Source organism: Manihot esculenta, chromosome 7 (assembly GCF_001659605.2).
Source record: "Manihot esculenta cultivar AM560-2 chromosome 7, M.esculenta_v8, whole genome shotgun sequence".
Lineage (NCBI taxonomy): Eukaryota > Viridiplantae > Streptophyta > Magnoliopsida > Malpighiales > Euphorbiaceae > Manihot > Manihot esculenta.
The window spans coordinates 800,237-821,063 of record NC_035167.2 but is presented as its reverse complement, the minus strand read 5'-3'; the positions used below and the strand labels follow the sequence as shown (position 1 = coordinate 821,063).

Below are 20,827 nucleotides of genomic sequence, written 5' to 3'. Positions count from 1 at the left end.
TTCATTTTAAAATCTGAGATCTCTCGTATTTATTCCGAAACATTTATCATCATACTAAATCATGCACTAATCTGCGAGTGCATGAAAGATTTTAAAGTCTTAATTAATTTTCTAGATTCAATACTAATATTTTGAACACTACTAAAATTAAAGTCCTCTTCTCTCGTCTTCACTCTTCAGTCAAGGTCTATAAACGTTCACCCTTTTCAGTCATTCACTCCTTCAGTTTCATCATACAGTCACCGTTGCTCTATGTTCCTGGATTTAATGTAAATTTCAACAACTCCTTCACTCTCTGTGAAGGATTTTACGGAAATAAAGAGTATTTTTGGCATGGGAATTTTTATTCCAGGTAGATTCAATTTCTTTTGGTTCCAATACGATGAATCCTTTCCAGTTTCCACCAAAAGTATCTAAATCCAAATTCAATCATACCCACAGCCAATTGCCATAACCCATCCCCAAGCAAGGCGTTGCTGAGATAGCCATCGCCGAGCACCGACCAGCAGCCATCGTTAGGCACCAACCATGATTAATGTTAGTAGAGTCATTGGGACTGAAGACTCAACTTTGACTCGCTTCATTGGGCTCAATTTTTACTAGTTTTGGGGTGGAAGGAGAAGGTTTATTAGTCTATGAGTAAGGGTCAATAACATATGCAAGGAAAAGAGAGAAGTTACTTCCATCCAAGCTGTACTTGAGGATGATCTTAAGAAACTCAAGGACACAGTTACTGCCATCCAAGCTGGACTCCTTGATGCAGAGAAGCAGTACTACCCACAGAATCAACAGGTCAAGGTTTGGCTCCAAAGGTTGAAAGAAGCAATTTTACGATGCAGATGACTTGTTGGATGGATTCTCCACAGATGTATTGTTGGAGCAAGCAATGAGTGAAGATGAGAATTCTGCAAAGGAGGTATGCTTTTGCCTTCCAACTTCACAAAAGTGTTTCTCTTATGGTTTTAAAATGGGTCGTGAGATTAGGAAAATTAGAGAAAGGCTAGAAGACATTAAAGAAGATAGAAGGTTTCATTTAGATGAATGCTTAGTGGAGAATTCTCTAAGAGTTAGAGAAAGGAAGCAAACTCATTCTTCTTTGCTAGAAATTGTTGTTGGCAGAATGCAATTATAGCTGGCTTATTGCATTCTAATCAGGAAGAGAATTTATCAGTAATTTCAATAGTTGGAATTGGAGGATTGGGAAAAACCACTCTAGCTCGGCTCTCTCAGATTATTTCCTACCCTCATGCTCAAACATATATAATTTTAGAGAAAAGCTAGGCATTAAGATATGTGCCACTGTTAATATTTGAATATGATCATAATACTGATCTTTTTCTTTGAGGGGAAGGATCTTGATAGTAGCAGACAGTGATGCATTAATGAGATCCAAAGCTCAAGATCCTCTCTATCCACTCTTCCATCATCTGCCTTATACAACCGTTTCAGACATCACGTGCTACCAACGTGGTCAATCCTTTATCTTCTTCTTTACATGCAAATTAGATAACGTGTCCTCCTATCAATTCCTTGCATGGGTCAACATTGTCCCTCTCATCGTCTCCCCTGTCCAGATCTTGCCACGTTTCAGAGTTCAGACACAGGATAACTTACATAAACACTTATCCTTGGATGTCGGAAACGTGTCAACGTCCGATAAATTCTATATATATGTAATAGATTACAAGCGTTTTACTATGATCTTGCTACGAATTTTTAAAAGGAAAAAGTGAGAATCATTAGAGTTTGCGTCTTCAATGGCTGTCACCGAAGAGCCGATACTTTCAAGATTAGACCGTTTGGACAACATGGTTAGCTTTCCTTCTTTCTTGGGTTTTCTTTATTAGCTTTTCAAGAATTCTTTAATCTTACTGTTGTTATTAGTTGAGGGAGCTTGAAGAAATTAGAGGCAGCTGCAACAGATCACCAAAAAGCTCATTTGAATCGACCCCATCAAGTGGGACCCGTACAAGTGAAGGACAAATCTCATCCATTGATTATAATTCCCCAAGGAGTACTTTAGAAAAGCACTGTCGTCCTATCAACCGTGTGATTATGGAGACTGAAACTAAAGGCACACTAGTTGAAAGACTTGATCATGTAGAGGAACGTTTACTAAAGGTAATCATTTTTAACCGTTTGATTTTTAGGAAGTGAATCTGATGAATTTGATTGTGATTGTATTTGTATCATCAGCTTTGCATCCAGCTGGAGGAAGAACTTGAAGCTGAGAAGAAAAGAGAAGAGAAGAGTGAGAAAAGAGAGAAGAAGGGATTAAAAGGAATTATGAAAACCATGGTTAATAAAGGAAAGAAGAACCCTAATAAAGCAAAGGAGTGATTTTTTTTTTATTTGAATAATATTCTCATTTCTATTATCTTTTAATTTCTTTTAAATTAGGTTTTGGACTTTTTGTATAGTTTTGGTTTTGATGTTTTTTTATTTAATTTTGTTTAATATATAATATGTGAATTTTGGAGGGTTGCCTTGAGAAAATGAAGTGATTTGAGCAGTAGACTTTTGTCTTTCTCAATTTCTTCAAAAACAATGCCAATTTTTCTAAAATTTTGTTGACATCACACGATTTTCTAATATTTTCCTTTTGACAATTTGTTTATCCCATTTGGAATTTCTTCCATTCTTTATGGGCTTTTGTGCATTGAGATTAAACAAAACTCTCAAAACTATTTTTTTATTAGTTTCTTATTAATCTTGGTGTCTTTTATTTATTAAAAAATGGAAAAAAGTTACTTTTTTATTTACCATTATTTTACTTGTTAATTCTTATTTAATAATTTTTATAAATAACAAAATTATTTTTATTGGTTAATTAAAAATATAATAAATTGTCAAAAGAATATATAGTAAAGTTTTTATTTTAAAATGAATTTAAATTTTAAAAAAATTTATTAGAGGAGATTTATAATTTAGTTTCTGAGTATTGTTATTTTTAATAAGTCTTCTTCTAATTTTAAAAATCTATTAAAATATTTTTATATTTTTTTTCATCAATAAAATAATCTTTTTATTTATATTTGTTGTTAAAAATAGTAAAATATTAAATTATTTTTTTTATTTTTTTAAAAGAGAAGGAGAAAAGAAAAAATAGAATTTTTAAAAATATAAGAATTAATTTATTAATAATAATAATATTTAAAAATTAAATAAAAGATTTTATTCGAGGGTAAAATTGAATTTTAAAAATTTTTTCTCTTCAATTTTAATAAAAAAAAAGACAGAATGACTATTTTAATAAAAAGAAGAAAAAAAGAAAATATAAAAATTTTTAAAAATATAAAAATTGAATTAACTTAATAATGATAATATTTAGAAATTAAATCATAAATTTTGCCCTATTAAATGTTGAAGCGTTTATAATTTTTGTGAGATTTTAATTTGGTGCGTTTTGGGTTGGAATTCGACTTCTATGTTCTTTGGATTACGAGTTCAGTTACTGCTTTTGGATTTAGATAGTTTGAGTGTATGCTTGTGCATGGTAAGGCAAAAAAGACAAAAAAGAATGAATTAGGTTTTGAAAATATGGAAGGAGCATAGAATAATTTACTAAGAATATGAAGTCTTTACTCAAGTCAATCTAATCAAAAACAAAGTTTTAGATTTCACACAAATCAGACGGTAGAGATGATCCCATATGTTGAGATTCATATCCACAATTATCCCATAATGTGGGACCATTTTACTTGACAATGATCCATCCCATAATGTGGGACCCTGATACTTGACAAGTATCCCATAATGTGGGATCCATCTAACTTGATGAGAGGTCTAATCTAATTACTGAGGGAGATCGTATCAATTCAAATTGAAAAAATTTAATCGAATCGAATTGATTTAAAATTTTAGTTGGATTTTTTATATATTTTAATTTGATTTAATTTTTAATTTTAGAAATTTTAATTATTTCGATTCGGTTTGATTTTAATCAGAAAAAATCGAATCGAATCGATTAATGATAATAATATATTTTTTTAATAATATAGAGAAATTAAAATATATTAAAATTAAAATATTTTAATTAAATTTTAAAATATTAAAACTAAAGTGTAAAAAATAAAAAATTTATTAAAAATCGAAACCGATCAAATCAAATTGAATCAGACTGGTTCAATTCGATTAGGTTTCTGATCAAAATTGGTTCGATTCGATTTTCATAAACACTAAAATTTTGATTTTCAATTTATTTAATTCGATTCAATTTTAAATCAAATCGACCGAATGCTCATCCTAATTTACTCTACCCCTATCAAAATAATACCATTCGCTCACCGTTGATTTTTTTAAAAAGTAATATTAATGTTTATTCTATATAATTTTAATAATGTGTATTATTTATTTTTTGTAATTTTAAATATCAACGTATTTTAAAAAATAAATTTATAGTAATTTTCACTGAATTTTTATATTTTTGGTGGTAATTTAATTCAAAATTTTCAAATTTTTAAAAATTGTTAAATTTGTAGGCTCCCCAAATGGGAACTAAAAGGAAACTATTGAAAGGTCCATGGAAAATTAGGGTGACAAGTGCATGGGTAAAAATTACTTTCCCTTCCATCCTTTACTTATTCAAGCATTACATTTCCCCTCCCATTAAGTTACCCAAACAGAGCATAGAGGTAAGAGGGAAAGGATTTTGGTCCACATTGGCTTTGTTTCCATTGGAGGGAGCCAAATGAAGAGTCCAAAAAATTGGTCACTATCGTGGACAAGAATATGAGAAATGGCAAAGTCGTCTTTGATTGATTGATTGATTGATTGATTGATTGTGTCACAATTCCATGTGAGCATCAGCACAGTAGAATTACTTTTCAAAATTGGACCAAATTAAAAAAAAAACTAGAAAATCTTAAATTTTTAAAAATTTACTATTTATCATAATTTAAAAATTATTCAATTAGACATTTGTTTTATAAAAAATATTTTTTATAAAAATATTTTTTAGTGTTTAAAATATTAAAAAAATTAATTAATAAAAAATTGTTTTAATCTTGATCTAAGGGATTAAATACTATGGAAGAATAAACAGTGTAAATATTTAAAACGGTAATCTCTATCAAGTGAAGTATGGAGTTTTCAGAAGAAACAAAAACACATAGCTCTTAGCTGGCCTGCAATTTATTCAAGTGAACATGTTTCTTTCCACTTTTTAATTTCTATTTTTTTTATGTCCTTTTTCTGTATAAAAATTATGATTGCCAACGCCCAGGCCTATTAGCTCAGTTGGTTAGAGCGTCGTGCTAATAACGCGAAGGTCGCAGGTTCGAAACCTGCATGGGCCATTTATTTTTACTTTTTTTTATTTTTTTCCCTAATTTAATTCTCTCAATGAAATCTGAAATCACCAAGAAAACAAAGAGACAGAAGCACAGCGGTGAGCGGTTCAATTTTTTATTTTTGTGGGTTTAATTTTTATTTTTAAAAATTTTAATTACTTTAATTGATTCATTTTAATTTGAAAAATTGATAAAAATTCAACTGTTAATAAATAATATTATTTTTAATTTTTATATAATAAAATATTAAATTAATTAAATATTAAAAATAAACTATAAAAATAAAAAAATTAATTAATTAAATCAAAGTAAATTAAATCAGTCTGATTTAATTTAAATCGATTTATATTTAAAATCAATTCGATTTAATTTTTATAAATATTAAACTTTTAATTTTTAATTTATTTAACTCAATTTAAAATGAATCGATTAAATATTTTATATTTATAATGATTTAGATAAATTAATTTTTTTAATTTTATTTCCTAAAATCAGATCAATTAATTTTAATTTTAATTTTAATTATCGCGTAGACATGTATTAGCATTCAACTTTGTTATACCTTTAAGCAGTGGCATTGTTATCTACCTTGTGAGAAATGAAATCTAGAAATTACAAATTAAAAAAAAAAAATCAGAATTCTTAATTTGCACATAACGAATCCATTGAAGAAACCCACTTAATCCAAATTGGATTATGTAAAAAAAAAAAATTATTATTGAGCACATGTAATCATTCATATTATAAAATCCCAAACATTTATTATATTATCTTGTGACAAATATTGATAGCACCCTTAATTTATTTATTATATGATAATGCTCCAAAACCCATTTTCTATATAAAGAAAAATGGGAAAAATTAAATTATAATGATAAGAGTAATAATAATAATTATTAAATGATGCCATGGGTTGGCTTGCCACTTGCAAATAATTTTTTTTTTTTTTTTAAGAATGAAGAATAACTACGAGGTTGTTTTTTTGTGAGAAATGTTCTGTATAATGAATCATTAGTTACATAATAATTAATAGAATCATAATACTACTAAAATATTTTTGTTATCATATGTTTATGGGATAATTAATTTATCTTTTTATTATAAAAAATATTATTTTGATGTAATCGTTAAGTTAAGCTGATTCGATTTTAAATTAAATTAAACATACCGATAAAATTAATCATAATAGAAAATATAATTTACTTGTGATTTTTTTATTTAATAACTAATGTTACATAAATATGTAATGACTGAAACGGGATTTTATTATGGTTGGCTAAATCTGTAAGGGAGAGAATATGAAGTAGTGGTGGGTATCCACAGACACTCAAGTTAATAGGCCGAATAATAAAGAGAAAGTATTGAATTGCTTAAAGTTTTTGTGTCAAGAGAATAATATATCTTTATCTTTATTTATTTCTTTTTTATACTGTAAATGGGCGAAGATAAATATAATATTTTCCGATATTTCGACAGTAATATAGTCCAATTGCTTTCTAAAAGATATTGTCCACTAATAAGTTATAATTCTATGATTAAAAGTATCATAGAGATATGCTTGTTTGTATGTGTTTAACAGTAATTTTGTGTTTGGACTTATCCTATTAAGGGAGAGCGAGTTTTGAGAGTGCACCGGATGTTATGATGTTTGAATATTTCTCCTGAAATTTGATCATATTTTCTAATTACTGAATCCTTATCACGTGAACATATTTCGTAGTAATAATTTAATACTTATTTTGAGCAGTTATTATGTAACATTAATAATGTGCTTTAAGTAAATTTACTTTTTTTCAATTTAATATAAATTTATTTACATCAATGCAATTTTTTTTTTAACCAATGTTGGTTCGAATTTGATTAAATTTTCTAAATTATACAAATTTATTATGTCAAGGGTGTAATTGGACTTGTGTCCAATTGCAATCAAATGATGATTAATGTCATCATGTAGTTTTTTTTATAAATTTCAATATTTTTAGAATTTTAAAAAATATTTTCACAAATAATATATACACATTTTGAAAAATACACGAGGAAAGTAATATAAAAAGTTTTTTTTTTCTTTTAATCTACTAGGTAAAATAAATATTTAATTTTTATTGTGTTATTGAATAAAATATTAATTTTTACTAATTTATATTAAAATTAATTAGTTAGGTTGAAATAAAACATTTATAATTAGTTATAACATATAAAATTTATCTTTAAACCATTATTAAAAAATAAATAAAACCATCATCTGACATAATTTTATATAATTTTGCAGTTCTTTTAATTTATTTTACTTATATAATTTGTGAATGATAATTATGATTAAATTCAGATTAAAAAAATGAAATTTAAAGTTATTTTTGCCAATTTATAATATCCCAATCAAGATCATGTCCACTAGATAGCTAGTGAGCCTAATCCAATCAAGCATTGGCAGGCAACTTGAGAGGAAAAAAAGAGAGGCTAATGATGATTAGTTTAAAGAGTTAAAACAACTTTAACCACCCAATCTTGTTTTTTAATAAAACATTTAGTGGATATCTCCTTTCCCCACTAACTCAACTCTTCATGGGTGGCAAAGGTAAGGGGCAACATAAATGCCTAGTGGGCATCTCCATTCTTGTTTTGGATAGTGATTTTGTATTTTGTTATGTTCAAGCAAGACAATCTCCTTGCTTCATTTGATGATAACTATGCAAGATCTTGCCAATTCTTTGGATCTAATGATTTGGACAAAGTTTAATTCTCTTAATCTCACTCTTAATCCTAAACATAACAATACATTGCAACTTCTTGTATTTGGATTGTTTTATATTTAATACAAACTATTTGTTTCATGCCTTATTCGATTAGTTTAATAGTTATCGGCAGGGACGGAGGAAAGGTACGGCAAGGGGCACGTGCCGTACCGACGACAAAAAAATGCTTTAAAGGGGGATAAATGTGCCGCAGCGACGCAGCCGGTGCCCTACCAAAAAGAACTTCCTAGTTCCGCCACTGGTTATCGATGTGTATATAAAATTCTGTACATAATATTTTTTTATTAATTTATTTCAGTAAATTAATTATATATTATGTATATTTTATTCATTAAATTTCAACAAAATTATGTTTTATAATTAATAAAATAAATATTTATATATAAATTTATTTACAATCAAATAAAATATCTATAATGATCATATAAATCTAAATCTAAATATTTTAATAATATCTGAGGACAGATAGCGAAAAAGGTAGAACTATATGGATACATTTGCAAATGAAGAAAAACGAGGGACATAACAGCAAAAAAATGTCCTTAAATTTAAATTTAAAGTCCCTCATTCTCACTTTGGCGCTTCATGCCTTCTTTTTTTCCCTCGATTTGACTCCCTCAAGTTAATCACAATTCACCACTGCCCTGACGTCCGCTTTGTTGTACTTCTCTCATTGGCGGATTCCAAATCCCAATTCCACTTCACTTTTCCAATCCCTTTTCAAATCCGAACCCCTTCAACCGGTTGCCTCAACCTTGACTTTCCTTACCAAACTGGTCATCCACCGCATCTCCGCTCACCGGCCTAACCAGTCTCCCCAGTCCTCAAATTTGACTCGCATTTCAACTTCATTTGGTGTGCATTTCGAGTTCATTTCCTTTCCATTCCGCTCCCCCTCTCCCCAATTTCTTCGGGATTCAATTTAAATTCGTCCCAAATTTCTATGCATTTTCATTTCATTGCAATTTCGAGCTTCTTCTCTCTCTCTCTCTGTTTCTCCTTCTGCAAGAAAGGAAAGTTTATCTTCTCTGTCTGCTACAAGTTCCTCTCTTTCTTCCTTCCTTCCGCTCTTCTCGGTTTCATCGATGGAGATTGAAGCTGCAAGTAGCCTTCTACTTATACGGCTTTCATCTGTTGCACTGCAGTCTGCGTCGCTTTTTGATCTTTTCCATTTAGACCAAGTTTTGAGTTGTTAAGATCTTATCTGGATCCTTTGATTTTTAAGCCGATCCTCCCTTCGAATTCGATAATCGGTGAGTTGATGTATACTTAAATTCGTTTTTGATTGTGTATTGATTTCTGCTTTCCAGGTAATTAAGTTCTTGAAGATGATTGGTAGAGTTAAAGCTTATGGTTAGCTGATTTGCTTTGTCATCTGACTTTTAAGCTTGCATTAAGTGAGTTATTTAAGCTAATATTCATGCAAGGTATCATTGGCTAAGTGGGATTTGAATTGGGTTTTTGAGTTGATTGTCTTTTGGTGTTTGTGGTTTTCTATTTAGTTCTACTCTTAACTTTGGTGATCGTATTATAGTATGTCTTGATGGTGATATTCGGGGATTGTAGTGACCTTTAGCTGAGGGCTTGATGGTTTTCTGAATTTATTTTATGAGAAATGGAGTGGAAGTAAGAGAAAAATTGAAGAAATGATCGATCTTCGGTCATACAAGATTATTCAGTACCTGTTTTGACCATTTTTAAAAGTCGGGTTGGTTTTGAAGCGTGGTCTTTTATGTTGATGCCTATATTTCTGAAATTGTTTCTTTAAAGGTTCAACAGATGGGAAAGTGTTTTGCTTGTCCTGTTGTTTGGGCTGAATAGTTTGAGGTGCCTTTGTTTTTTCTCTTTTTTTTCTGGGATTCTCGTAAATCTCTAATGATTTTATTCCTGCACAATCTCGACGAAAGATTCCTGTTTTATTCTTCTTAATCATGTCTGAATTTCCTCATCTAGAGATTAAGAATCTATGCTCGTTAATTCTGCGTATAATAGCGGTTAACTGGGACGATTGTAGGTAGTGGCCAGATATTCTAAATGACATATAACCTCTTTTCATCTAATAGACCACTTCACTTTAGCTTTGATTCCCAGTTTTTCAGATCATTCTAGAGTGTATATATATTTTTGGCTTATATATGATTAATGGAAGATTTTATTTTCTGCTTATCATGTCTGGTTCATGCCTACAGCGGGACATTTTACATTTTTCTTTTACTGGTAAGGAATGAATCCCCTTCTCCCCCCCCCCCTCCCCCCTCCTTGTAAGTTTTGTATTTTGCTAAACTCTTATAGGGTAAATTAGGCAGGGTTATTTGTAATTTTTCACTGTATTGAGGAAATTTTCTTCCATTTTTTTGAAGTATTCAATTTATTTTTCTGTGCTTTGCTTTCTCCTAACTGTTTCTTATTATGATCAATCAACTGCTATGTTATTAGACCACACTGCAGCATGTTTACATCTGATGATAAATTTAAGATTCTGAAGTGAATTCTGAATGTTATTTTTTGGTTGGATTTCCAGCTAATTGAAGAATGTGTGGTGGTCCGGATAGATCAGCAAAATCATCCTCTCCGTCTCCATCTACTGTAGAAACATCTAACGCCAAAGATATGAATAATCTAACTGTTGAAACTGTAGACTCGTTTTCTAGTTTACTTGACCTTGCAGCTAACAATGATGTTGAAGGCTTTAAGCGATTGATACAGCATGATGCTACTTCAATTAATGAGGTTGGGTACTGGTATGGCCGCCAAAAAGGATCAAAGAATATTGTTCTTGACCATAGGACACCGCTAATGGTTGCTGCTACATATGGCAGTGTTGATGTTCTTAAGTTTATAGTTGCTCATACAGATGCTGATGTTAATCTCTCATGTGGAATGGACAAAACCACTGCCCTTCACTGTGCTGCTTCAGGTGGATCTCTTAATGCTGTTGATGTTGTTAAACTGCTTTTATCAGCAGGTGCAGATCCAAATTGCCTAGATGGCAGCAACTATCGCCCCATTGATGTCATTGTCGTTCCACCCAAGCTGCAGAGCCAGAGAGCTGCTCTTGAAGAGCTTCTCTCAAACTGTGTTTCTAATGGCTCATTAGGTGAACATAATTCTAATGGCTCACTTGGTGAGCTCTCTTCTAATGGCTCTGTTGGTGATCGCCCGTGTCTGCAGGTGTCAATAAGCTACTCACCAACCCTTTCTTCCTCCCCAGAAAATGGCTCACCGCCTTCTCCTTCAGTGTTGGCATCTTCTCCAATGGCCTCAAAGTACAATGATATGCCAATAAGTACCTCTGAGAAGAAAGAATATCCAATTGATCCATCGCTCCCTGACATCAAGAACAGCATCTATGCAACAGATGAGTTTCGCATGTACTCCTTCAAGGTCCGCCCATGTTCTCGGGCATACTCACATGACTGGACAGAATGCCCTTTTGTTCACCCAGGAGAGAATGCACGTAGAAGAGACCCGCGGAAGTTTCATTACAGTTGTGTGCCTTGCCCTGATTTTCGTAAAGGGGCCTGCAGGCGTGGGGATATGTGTGAGTATGCTCATGGTGTTTTTGAGTGCTGGTTGCACCCAGCTCAATACCGAACTCGGCTTTGCAAAGATGGCACTAGTTGCAACAGACGGGTCTGCTTTTTTGCCCATACACCTGAAGAGCTCAGGCCCTTGTATGTTTCTACAGGATCTGCTGTCCCTTCACCCCGCTCATCTGCATCTGCAGCTAGTGTAATGGACATGGCGGCTGCTTTGAGCCTTTTGCCTGGTTCCCCATCATCAGTCTCTGCCATGTCTCCTACCCCATTTAACCAATCAATGTCACCTACAGCAACTAGCATTTCTCACTCATCTGTTGCATGGCCACAGCCAAATGTACCAACGCTACATCTCCCTGGCAGCAACTTTCAATCAAGTCGATTGAGATCATCCCTTAGTGCCCGAGATATACCGCCTGAGGATCTTAATTTGTTGTCTGATTTTGATGCCCAACAACTGATTTTAAATGATTTACCATGTTTTTCTCAGTCCCGTAACAATTCTGCATCTTTGAATCGTTCTGGTTGGTCAAAAGCACTAGCTCCATCAAATCTTGAAGAGCTTTTTTCTGCTGAAATCTCATCTCCTAGATATGCTGATCAAGCTGCTGCAGTTTTCTCCCCTACGCACAAGTCAGCTGTTCGCAATCAGTTCCAGCAGCAGCAGAGCATGTTATCACCCATCAATACTACGGCTGTTTTCTCCCCAAAAAATGTTGAGCATCCCCTACTGCATGCTTCATTTGGTGTTGGATCTCCTGGAAGAATGTCACCAAGAAGTGTGGAGCCTCTTTCTCCAATGGGCTCTCGTCTCGCTGCTTTTGCCCAGCGGGAGAAGCAGCAGCAACATCAACTGCGTAGCCTTAGCTCAAGGGATCTTGGATCAAACAATCCTGCAGCTTCTGTTGCTGGGTCTCCGGTGAATTCTTGGACTAAGTGGGGTTCGCCAAATGGAAAATTAGATTGGTCTGTTAATGGAGGAGATGAACTGGGTCGCCTGCGAAGAACATCATCATTTGAGCTTGGAAACAATGTTGAGGAGCCTGACCTCTCATGGGTCCAGTCTCTGGTCAAGGAATCGCCTCCTGAGATGCTTAAGGAGAAGTATGGTATGCCTGTTTCTGGTGCAGCCCTGACTGGTGAGGGACTGAAACCTAATTCTGAAATTGATTCTGTTTTAGAATCTTGGCTTGAGCAGATGCAGCTTGATCAGCAGCAACAGCTTGTAGTCCAGTGAAAATGATTCATTTTTACTCATTGAGATAGGTTTAAGAATTTTCTCGAAAGTATATATTTTTTTTGTGGGTTCTTAACTGAAGGGAAAGTGAAGTTGGGAAAGCAACAGTAAGGTATGAAAAGAGAGGTGGAAGGTAAAGAATTGGCTTGAAGTTTCACGGAAATATTCAATTTTTTTTACCATATATTGTTTAAAGCAAAGACAGGAGGATGAAGCCTCGCTGGGCTATGCTAATGAAACCCAGTCCAGGTTAGGTCCTGATCTTCCAATATTCTGTTTGTAGGATAATTTTTTTTCTCCAAAGCAAAGCCTTCAGCTACATGTTTCATTTTGCAATGAAACCATGAGTTGTATCTTTTGATAGCATCTTTCTTGAACATTTCCATTTTATCCATTTACTACTGTTGGATAAGAGAGGGTGAGGAGAGTAATTCTTTTAAGAGCTACAATGGATGATGTGTTCCAAATAGAATCCAATATGGATGGTGATCAGATAGTGAGGAGCCATTATGTTTCCTTATGATGTAAAACTTAAAAGTTATTAAATTCTATACCTTTGTTTTTTCTTTTATTCTTTTTGGGTTTCCTGCAAATGGTTGCTTTAGTCTCTACCTTAAGTTTTTATCATACATTACTTTGCCTTAAGACTTTCTCTCTATTGCTACTCTTACGGATGATTTCTTTTTGGGGATTTGAGAAAGAAGAGCAGTACATGATGTGGTGGAACCCAATCGACGATATTGTAGATTGGTTAAATGGATTATCTTTTTGAATTCTTACAATCTTTATTTACGAGATCATCAAGTGGAGCTGATGTGTTCCCTTGTGGGTTTTTTTTTCTTGGTTGGTTGTTCCGGGGGGCGGGGGGGGTGGTTGCTAAGATTTTTTCCTACTACAGGATCTTGCTTTTTAGAGATAGATGGGGCCTTTGTCTGAGAAGCCTGTGTCATTCACCATATTTGGTACTAACCACTCACCCCGAAAGACTGGGTGAAAAAGGTATTTATGGGGGAGATGAGAAAGGGACGTGTTCTTATTTTCTATTAATTTTGTGGGGCATGCCTTTGGACTTAGATGGCTATGGCTTTAAATGGCTGGTAAGGACTTAGGTTGCTTAAGTTTCAACTGGGTTTTTGGTCCAAAATGGATTGTGTTGACTTTATCAGTTAATATCAATAATATAATTAGCCTGCTGCTTAGGACACCTTGGGCATGATAAAGGTTCTTTTTAAGCTTCATTAGCTATTTCATGATTTCCATTGATGCCATTTTTAAGCATGCATTTGCTGGTGTGGATGTGACAGAATCTTCAATGCCTTTTCATTTATGCACTAAACAATTGGATCAGTTGTGAAAAACCTTGGGAAAAAAATAAATAAAATAAAGGCTGTTCCTTTAAATCTGGGGGTTAATTTTGCTTTACTTGTTTCCATTTTTCTTTTCTTTTCTTGAAATTTAAATTTTTAATTTTTAATCTGGTTGTAGATTTGGGATGCAAGTATTGTTTTATTAGGAATGATTTTGTCATCTTCTCTCCCTCCAATTTGAAGACTTTGATAGAGCAGCTGCCCTCGTCACTAACCAGCCTTCAAATTGGATCCGTCACTTAATGATCTCTACCACTTAAGAAATTGATGAACTAAAAAACAATCTGTATCCTAATAAAACAGATGATTTTCTTTCTCTACCTCCAACAGCCATTGAGGAGTTTAATAAATTTCTAAATAGAATTTATTATTATATATTAATAATATATGATAATAAATATTAAATTTTTATTTTTTTTTTAAAATTGAGTTGAATGATCTATAGATTTACAGTTTATTATTATTTTAAATTTAAAAATTAAAAAAAATATTTTATTTCTCCTAACAGGTGAAGTAAATTTATATAAAATTAATATAAAAAAATTTAATATCTGCATAGGTGCAGGTAAACGACTAATAAACAAAAGAAAGGAGGTAGGTTTTATTTAACATAGTAGGCACAAAAAAAAAGAAGTGTGCCTAATCAGCATATAAACATGAAATTAATACAATATCATGAGTCCATAATAGAAACATGTAAAGAACTGCATAATGCAGTATATATTTTTATGTGTGTGTTCAGAAGGTGATATCAAAGCCAAATCCAGTAGGGTGGGAGAAGAGAAAAATTAAAAAAAAAAGGCAAAAATGGAGAAGGTATAATTGTTGAGAAATTCCCTAGGAAAATATTTTCCTAAGGCAACAATCCACCTCTGAGAAATCTCCAAGGTCCAGTTCCAGTCCCCATCCTGCAAAGACAGTAGTAGTCCTTTTTAATCCAAATATTAAGGCACTTTATCATTAGAAAGATCATATTTTTTATTTGGGTATGCTTCAAAACGACACAAGTTAGTGTTTTCTGCATCTCATGTAGTGAATTCTTGTGGAGGATACCAATGGGATCTTCAAAAGGTTTGGTTTTGAGATTAAGAAATTCTGAAGGGGATAGAGCTCCATGGAATTATTGTTGAAACTTCCATTTACAATTTTGAGCCTCTAAGTTGAATATTTCTTTGACAAGCTCTGGTAATCTTTTAAACAGAAAGGTCTAAAGTTTAAAATTTTAACATACCCATTTACTAAATAAATAATTAGAGTGTAAAATATATATTTATAGACTAAACTCAACAGAATACGACTTTATATGAAAATGAGTTTTATTACCGTTAGGTAAATATTTTCTTTTAATTTATTGCAATTCTTGTTTAAACAGACGGTACATAGATCCGTAGTAGTCTATTATATGAAATATTTTATTAAAAAAAATAGAGCATTTTGAATCAAATAAGATTTGATTATTAAAAGAAAGTCAAATTTTTTCTTATAGATTCCTAACTTCATTATATACACTTTAATTACTGTACACTTTAATTACTATATGCACAAATCTCGATATAAAATATTTAATCTAATGTTTATTAAATTCGTTTTTATAAAAGATCACGACCTACATTTATGCTTGTTCATGCTTAAGAGTAATGGATATTAACCTGCGGAGTTGTGTTAGAAGTATAAAACTATTCTTGAAGACCTTATTTTGACAAACCCATATGACGAATGAGTTGCTATTGAAGGGAAAAATTACCTCCATACACCAGCAAATGTACGTAGCCCCATGAAGATGGTTAGAGCAATCCATATTCCAACAAAGCCACCAGTGTTGGAGAGAACAAAAATGGTAGCAATGCTTGCTATGGCTACCAGAACCTGAAGAACACAAGAAATTTGGACAAGGAACTTTCATTACAAAAGAATTTAATATTAAGAAACACAAAACATTCACATTCTGCTTCATATGTGGTCTGGAAAAGGGCTAATAAGCTCACCATAGAATATGCAGAATATGCAAAATCTGAAGCTCCGAAGTTCACACCATCAAAGACAAAGGCTATTGAGTTGATAGGTTGTGTTGCTGCAACAAACTGATGGGTAGAGATATAAAGCAAAATTCAGTTCAAGTTATTGATACCCAAAAACAAGAGAGAACGGAGAAATATTTGATGGGAAACGTCTATATTACCGGGATGCCTATGCTTATAATGTGAAGAACATTAGGATCTTTTGAAAAAATTCCATCACCAAAATGCAGGCCTACTCCAACAACAACAGCTAGCCCCAGTCCAAGAACAAAACTCATCTGCAGAACAAAGATTATTAAGATTCTGATTCATTTAGTGAGTCTATAGTGGAAACTGAGAACCATGTTGGTGTATCGGTATTGGGTAACGGGAACCTGCAGGTATCCTTTATCCGATTATCTACACAGGTTTGGGGACCAAGTACCCTTTATATATTTAGCTAAATGGGTTCGGATACTGGGCATCCAGTGTACTAAATTTGAACCCTCTTTGAAAACGTTGATGGGTATAAAAATTTAAATCTAAACGCGTCAAAATCCATTAAAAAATTACTAGGATACTTGCGAAAATCTGCCAAATAACTATTCCTATGATATAGCTTGGCATACCTGCAGAACTCGGGTGGCTGCAGTTGTTGCCTTCTGGTAGTCCTTCTCAGCAAATGCACAAGCAATTATTGCCTGAAAGCATGAGCAAAAAGAAACACATCACAGGTAGTTCTAGGTAAGTATCAAGCCAAAAGGAATGGCAACTCAATTCAAGACATTTCAGTTTCAGTATGGCTATATTTCTTACCTGACCAGCAACAGCCAACCCATCAGCAAGAAGGGATGAGGTCAACCACACCTGTAAGCAAACCTGGAACGCAGCCATAGGCGTCGAACCGAGCCTTGCAGCCCTTGATGCTGCCAAGGTCACACAGATTGTAGCAGCTATGACTCTGGCTAACAATAGGAAACCTGCAGTCCCAGCAGAGAACCGAAGTTAAACGAGTGATCTAGTTCAGTTATTTTTTTTAATAAGTTTTGCATATACTGATTCTAGAATTTCCGTCATCACAAACAAAATCAACATAGCATAGAGAAAAAAATTTAAGCACTTCTTACCATTTTTGAGAAACCGACCAAATTGCAAATCTTTTGCACTTGGTGGTAAGAGATCTACTTTTTTCATCAAGCTCCATAAGAGGATCAGTGAAATCAAGTACCTAGAAGGATCATATTTATTAAGGAATAGCAAGAAAGATTACCTAAACAAGAAGATAATTTAATTGAATAATTGACATTTTGGAACAAATGGTTGTAGTTAAGATCAAACAATACTGAGGGTGGTGATTCTTACTGGGAAAGAACATGAGCAATGGCTGCACCACTGACACCCAAGCGGCAGGCAAAGATAAAAATCGGATCCAAAATGATATTTGCCACATCTCCAGCAACTATTCAGAATGACCAAAATGAAAAGGGTTAAAAAGTTCAAGTTCATGAATAAAAATTGCTGTAAATATATAAATGAAAAAGGTCTCTCACCTGTGGCATATAAAGGAGTTTTTGTATCCTTAAATCCTCTGAAGACTCCTTGCATGGCCAGAGAAAGAAGAACTGCAGGAGAACCTAGTGCTCTTAATGTCAAATACTTCCTGGCAGGGGTTAGCATGGGGGAACCCTGTTCAATTCAAGACAAGAACTGTCATTTTCCTTTGTAATAAAGAGCAGCAGAATCTAGTTGACTTCAAACATTAAGATGAGTAAACCAGATCAGATTTTGATCAGAAACATAATTTATGTCAATTTTTATCAAGAGCTAAAGATGCTTACAGATTTCACGCCCATGATACTGAGGAGAGGTTTTGCACAGAATATGAGAAATATAGCCTGCACAAGACCAAGAATGCCTCCAACAATGAGTGCTGTTGAGGCTGAAGGGATGTGTCTTCTTTCCTTCTTATTTTTTGGTTTCTCCTTGAAAGCTTTTCCTTCAGTAAAAGTGGAAGACTTGCATGCAACTGCCTTACAATCAGCTGAAAAAAAAATTGAATAGTTCAAGTTGATGATCATGTTTCATTTCATATTCATGGAGAGAGAGAGAGAGAGAGAGAGAGAGAGAGGGAGGGAGAGAAAGTACCATCATCTGGAATTGGATCTTTCTCTTCGGTGTCTTCTGCAGATCCTTTCTCCAAGTTTTCAAGCATGACATCTTCTGGCACCAATTCTTTCATTTCACAGGTTTTAGCTGAATCCTTTTTTTCAAATTCCTCCCCTTTCTGAGGTTCATTGCTCATCTTCTGAGCAGTATCTTCCTCAGCAACAAATGAAGTAGTGATACTGACCAATGGGAATATGGTAACCTTTGATGCTTGATTGAATATAGCAATTGAAACTCCTACAGCAGCTATTTCCACAGGTCCTACACAAAATAATAAATAAAAATCAGATGCAATCCAAATCAAAATGCAGGCATCCCACTAGATATAAACTCTAAACAGAAGCAAAATAGACATGGAAGCATACCCAGATGGCCAATGAATGCAGTGTCAATCAGTGAAGCAATAGGATCAGCAGCTAAAGCCATAGCAGCAGGTACTGCAACCCTTAATATCTCAGAACCAAGTTCATCCATCTTGAAAATAAGTCTGCAATAACAACCCACATTAGCTAGATCAACATCATTCATCAAACAACTCGAAAACCATTATATCCATGAGATTATATATATATATATATATACCTTGCATCTCTAAAGAAAACCATGAGTGGCATCTTCCATTTTCTCTCAGTTAGCTGCAAAGCACTATCCTCAGCCATGATATCAAACAAAGTTCTACTCTTTTTAGCTTGTAGGGATTCCAACTCAGTAACCTGCAGAGTTCATTGCGACCAAAAATCAAGAACATTACAAACATTATCACAATATATTAAAAACCACCACCAACCTTATTTTTAATACGATGTGAGAAAGGAGATATTAAAGAAAAAGGCTAGAGATGAAAACAAAAGCTAGCTCTAGTGGAATACAGCACTCAATGACAAAGGCTCAGTGAGCTTTTATATCCTTTTGCCTTAACCTCAGGTTATAATTGAACCTCCCCTGGTTCTTCTACAAAGCAAAAACACACATGTCAAAGGAAGTTTCCCTCTCAACAAACCCTGTAAGACTCCTATGTTTTGGTCTTGACAGTAAAATCTATATATAGTCCTCGAAGTTCTTGATATTTTCTAGTTTACTTAATTATAAGACTTCGTTTTTAGCACAGATTCAAAGTATTGCTTGCATTATTCACTCAGTTTTCCCGTAAATAATGGAGATTCAGGTGTTTTCTGAATTTTAGTCCGGCTTAAAACTAGCCTGAAAAGTCACAAAATGGGAAATATTGCAGAATACCGAAGCAATAATGCTGGGCCTAGTGGGGCCCACATTACACAATTTTTTATATAAATTAGATCTAAATAAAATTTTTTGATAATGCTACTAAATAAAAAAATATATATAAAAAAAATTATATAATTTTTTTTTAAATGGGAGTCGAGAATTTGAGAATAAAATTAAAATCTATTAAATTTATTAAAATACTTATCGTCAGATTAAATATGTGAATATTTACTTATTTTTATTTTATAATTTATAATATTTAATAATATTATATTATTAATAAATAATAATAATTTTTTAAAATTATAAAAAAATATTTATATTAAGTAAAATATAATTATTAATTAAAAAAATATAAAAATATATTATAATTTTATTTTTTTTGTTTCAAATCTAATTTAATTTATATTAAATTAATATTTCATATTAATATTTTTATAGGGTCAAACAATTATTGTTTACTAAGACTGCCGTACATATTAAATTAAAAGATATTTTTTGTTCTCAAATTAAGAAGAAACTTAGTGATTGATTTTTTATTTTAATGCAAAAAATAGAGAAAAAAAAACATAAAATCATGGGAAGATGTGACTCATGTTAATATCAACCTCCCTCAGTTCCTCATCTCCCCTGTTAAGAATAGAAGAAGATGCCATTGCAGTTCATGTACAAACAGACATGTACCTCTCATTCATTCATTCATACTCATAAATAATCCCTTAAAATTATTTAATTATGATTATTTTAATGGTCTAAAGACACTCACCATTCACACGTCTACACCAGAAAATAAGACAAACTCTGGTAAATTGTAGAATACATATACAACATATCTCTTCCCTTTTTTTTTTGTAATTTTCTTTAATTTTTCCTTTTTTCTTCATTTTCTATAATTATTTTATTTTATTTTTTTTCACCCTTTTCTTATTTTTTTTAAAAAATTTTTCTAAAATAAAATATAATTTGATATTCTAATATCTAAAAAATAAAATTTATAATATAAATGTAAGATTAGCTTAAAAAGATCACGTCTCTCTCTCTTTTCATTTTTTTTATTCTTTAGTGACATATAGTTATTATTGTGCTATAATGCTGTCTGTTTTTATTATTTAGATCTGTACGTACGGACGTACCAGCATACTCTTCTCTGTCAGACGCCATTTAATTTATTTCGGCGCACCTTGATAAGGCTGAGAAATGGCTGGATCTGCTCTTCTACCTCCTATTATATCACCAGACTAAACTATCATTTA

The 20,827-nt window shown here is 32.5% G+C and overlaps 3 protein-coding genes and 1 non-coding gene across 4 annotated transcripts; 3 read left to right on the top strand and 1 right to left on the bottom strand.

Moving 5' to 3' along the window:
- The first annotated feature begins 1,690 nt into the window (after window positions 1–1,690).
- On the top strand, window positions 1,691–2,574 carry LOC110618493. Its single transcript, XM_021761631.2, has 3 exons — window positions 1,691–1,811; window positions 1,885–2,121; window positions 2,197–2,574. Exons 1-3 carry the CDS (start codon window positions 1,758–1,760, stop codon window positions 2,338–2,340), a joined length of 435 nt encoding a protein of 144 aa, XP_021617323.1. The 5' UTR covers window positions 1,691–1,757; the 3' UTR covers window positions 2,341–2,574.
- A 2,649-nt stretch (window positions 2,575–5,223) lies between these two features.
- On the top strand, window positions 5,224–5,297 carry TRNAI-AAU. The gene has a single exon. It is a non-coding gene; the product is annotated as a tRNA-Ile (tRNA).
- Window positions 5,298–8,982: 3,685 nt separating this feature from the next.
- Window positions 8,983–13,391, top strand: LOC110618840 (zinc finger CCCH domain-containing protein 30). The gene is made up of 2 exons (XM_021762101.2): window positions 8,983–9,297; window positions 10,566–13,391. The coding sequence occupies exon 2, from the start codon at window positions 10,577–10,579 to the stop codon at window positions 12,818–12,820; it is 2,244 nt and encodes a 747-aa protein (XP_021617793.1). The 5' UTR covers window positions 8,983–9,297; window positions 10,566–10,576; the 3' UTR covers window positions 12,821–13,391.
- Window positions 13,392–14,764: 1,373 nt separating this feature from the next.
- On the bottom strand, window positions 14,765–19,558 carry LOC110618841 (protein DETOXIFICATION 43). The gene is made up of 14 exons (XM_021762102.2): window positions 19,138–19,558; window positions 18,933–19,063; window positions 18,716–18,837; window positions 18,330–18,611; window positions 18,023–18,225; window positions 17,735–17,870; window positions 17,547–17,643; window positions 17,312–17,412; window positions 17,001–17,164; window positions 16,814–16,885; window positions 16,367–16,483; window positions 16,173–16,268; window positions 15,932–16,053; window positions 14,765–15,095 (listed from the first exon to the last, which is right to left on the bottom strand). The coding sequence occupies exons 2-14, from the start codon at window positions 19,007–19,009 to the stop codon at window positions 15,041–15,043; spliced, it is 1,644 nt and encodes a 547-aa protein (XP_021617794.1). The 5' UTR covers window positions 19,010–19,063; window positions 19,138–19,558; the 3' UTR covers window positions 14,765–15,040.
- Between the last annotated feature and the right edge of the window lie 1,269 nt (window positions 19,559–20,827).

Coding starts and splice junctions, on each gene's coding strand:
- LOC110618493 (XM_021761631.2), top strand. CDS start 1,758: ATGGCTGTCACCGAAGAGCCGATACTTTCAAGATTAGACCGTTTGGAC. Junction 1,812..1,884: donor TAGACCGTTTGGACAACATG/GTTAGCTTTCCT, acceptor TGTTGTTATTAG/TTGAGGGAGCTTGAAGAAAT. Junction 2,122..2,196: donor TAGAGGAACGTTTACTAAAG/GTAATCATTTTT, acceptor TTGTATCATCAG/CTTTGCATCCAGCTGGAGGA.
- LOC110618840 (XM_021762101.2), top strand. CDS start 10,577: ATGTGTGGTGGTCCGGATAGATCAGCAAAATCATCCTCTCCGTCTCCA.
- LOC110618841 (XM_021762102.2), bottom strand. CDS start 19,009: ATGGCTGAGGATAGTGCTTTGCAGCTAACTGAGAGAAAATGGAAGATG. Junction 16,484..16,813: donor CAGCCACCCGAGTTCTGCAG/GTATGCCAAGCT, acceptor TTTGTTCTGCAG/ATGAGTTTTGTTCTTGGACT. Junction 15,096..15,931: donor ACATTTGCTGGTGTATGGAG/GTAATTTTTCCC, acceptor CTGTCTTTGCAG/GATGGGGACTGGAACTGGAC.